At 42.1% G+C, this 2,638-nt stretch overlaps 1 protein-coding gene across 1 annotated transcript; it reads right to left on the bottom strand.

Annotated features, from left to right (window-relative positions):
* Positions 1 to 1,007: 1,007 nt before the first annotated feature.
* Positions 1,008 to 1,463, bottom strand: LOC108748833. The gene has a single exon (XM_018487207.1). It carries the CDS (start codon positions 1,461 to 1,463, stop codon positions 1,008 to 1,010), a length of 456 nt encoding a protein of 151 aa, XP_018342709.1.
* Positions 1,464 to 2,638: the final 1,175 nt, after the last annotated feature.

The following is a 2,638-nucleotide window of genomic DNA, read 5'->3' as shown; positions in this document are numbered from 1 at the left end:
GATCCACGCCTGCAATTTCTACATTGTCTTTCTTTCCAATTTTTCGGCCTTCCTCTTGTTCTATTCCACCTTGGTTTTTTGGACTACACCTTCGTAACTATCTGATAGTTCGTAATTTCCTCCGTTTTTCTTTTCCTTTCTCTTTGAGATCCTGTCCTCCTATTTCTCAGATTTTCGTCCACTGGCTTCTTCCACTTTTTCTGGTTTTCCTTTGTCAACTTTTCCTTGAAAATCTATCCTAACCTTATTTCTCCGTTAGCTTCTAGGTTCTTCTCATCCGTTTGTTTTGTCCTTTTTTTTCTTTGAATCTCCAAGGTTTGCTTTTCCTCCTCCGATGCGATCTCCATCATGTTAACATCCATTTGTACTCATTGCTCTTCCTCTTCGCCATATCTTTGCATTCTGGCTTCTCGGTGTGGATGCAATTGTCTAGAATTGAATATCCCTATGGACTTCATCCAAGTCCGCCAACTCATACGCGTTCTTCTATATGACATTTCTAATTCGGTATGGCCCATCATACATTAAGTGTATTTTCCTCGTCAACCTTCGGTTTGCGTCCAATCTAAGGTGTAACTTGCACCAAACCAAATCTCCCATTCGGTATTGCGGTGCCGTCGTTTTCTTTTCAAACTGCTGACATCTTTTTTCCGCCGGTCTTTGCAAATTTTCATTAGTCTTCCTTATTCAATTCTCCCTTGTTTCGGCTATTGCCCAGTTTGTTCTCAACGCGGGATGGAGTTCTATGTCGTTTTCTCAGTGCAACAATTCCGGTGCATAACAACTCCTTGCGTGGACAGTAGCGTTGCTCACATTCTCCAACCCGAGTATCACCCTACTATAAGTATGATGTCAATCACTTGCGTACGTTCTGATCACGCGCCCAACCTTTCCTCATCACTCATTCTACTGGTTTAAATTGTGGGTTATACGGTGACGTCTTTACGATTTCGAATCCTGCTTCTTCTACAAAGTCGTTCCATTTTTCGATATTGAACTGCCCTCCGTTATCGGTTCGCGGCATACCCCTCTCTGGAAAGTACTGGTAAGTCCCATAAAATCCCAATGATTGTCTCCAATGTTTGATTAGCCATTGAGTATAATTTTGTATACTTGCTGAATTGGTCCATAATGACCAACAGATATCCATAACCTTCTCTAATCTTTGGCAATGGCCCAAAAATATCCATCGATACTTTAATACCCGGTACTTTCGGCAATTCATAATACTGCACTCCTTCCGTTGACCGTGAATAGTATTTTGTCGCCAGACACGTATGACAGGATGCAACCACATCTCGAGCCACCTTTGTTATATCGAACCAATGGAAATATTGCTCCATGAACCCGATCACATTATCCGTTCCGAAATGTAACAGCAATCTATGCATTTGTTGGGTAACTTTCCAGGTTGCCCGTTTTGGCAAAGCTACGCAATCTCCATCTTCTTCCTCGTATCTCATGTGATATAGTCCTCTCTAACATATGGTATGGGAATAAGTTTCCGCCCTTTTTTAGCCAAAGTTACGATTTATTTAAACAATTAAATAATACATGATATTATGTGAAGTATGTGCCATTGGAAGCTACAATTTTACTCCATCTTTCAGGCAGCATACGGATTCCTCTGACGAAAAATTCGAGTTCTTTTGACTTGATCCATTCATTGAGCCAGTTTGCGATGCTTTCGTAAGAAGTGAACCGCTCTCCAATAAGGGCTGACTGCATTGATCGGAACAGATGGTAATCCGAAGGTGCAATGTCTGGGGAATACGGCGGGTGGGGTAAGATTTCCCAATTCAATCCCTCTAAATATTTCTGGACCGGTTTAGCAACGTGTGGCCTGGCGTTGTCATGCAGCAAAATCACTTTGTCATGTCTACTGTCCCATTCCGGCCGCTTTTCTTTGAGAGCTCGATTCAAACGCATTAGCTGCAATCGGTAACGATCGCCAGTGATGGTTTCAGATGGTTTAAGGAGTTCATAATAGATGACACCCTTCTGATCCCACCAAATGCACAACATAACCTTTGAAGCATGAATATTTTTTTTCGCTGTCGATGGACCTGGTTCACCTGGCAGGCCCCAACTTTTTCGACGCTTAGGGTTATCATAATATATCCATTTTTCATCGCCAGTGACGATGCGATGCAGAAAACCTTTTCTTTTCTGCCGTTCAAGAAGCATCTCGCACGTCACCAAACGTCTCTCGATATCCCTCTCCTTCAATTGATAGGGCACCCAGTTACCTGCTTTCTGGACCATTCCCATTGCGTGCAAACGTTTACCGACGGTTGATCTGTCAACATCCAACTCTTTAGACATATCATCAAGGGTTCGACATGCGTCTTCATCCAATAATTGTTGTAGTTGAGTATCTTCGAATTTTTTCGGTGCCCCTTCGCGATCTTTATCACTCACGTCGAAATTGTCACTTTGAAATCGTCGAAACCACTCTTTACAAGTTGTATTTGATGGAGCGTGATTACCGTAAATATTGCTCAATATACGACACGTTTCAGCTGCACTTTTCTTTAAAAGGTAATAATGAAGCATGACTTCCCGCAAATGCTGTTTTTTCGGGACGAACGTAGACATTTTTGACGTCAGATAAAAAAAGATCTTTACGCTTCAAACG

Source organism: Trachymyrmex septentrionalis, unplaced genomic scaffold (assembly GCF_001594115.1).
Source record: "Trachymyrmex septentrionalis isolate Tsep2-gDNA-1 unplaced genomic scaffold, Tsep1.0 scaffold246, whole genome shotgun sequence".
Lineage (NCBI taxonomy): Eukaryota > Metazoa > Arthropoda > Insecta > Hymenoptera > Formicidae > Trachymyrmex > Trachymyrmex septentrionalis.
The sequence above is the reverse complement of the archived record's forward strand: the minus strand, read 5'-3'. Positions and strand labels throughout refer to the sequence as shown.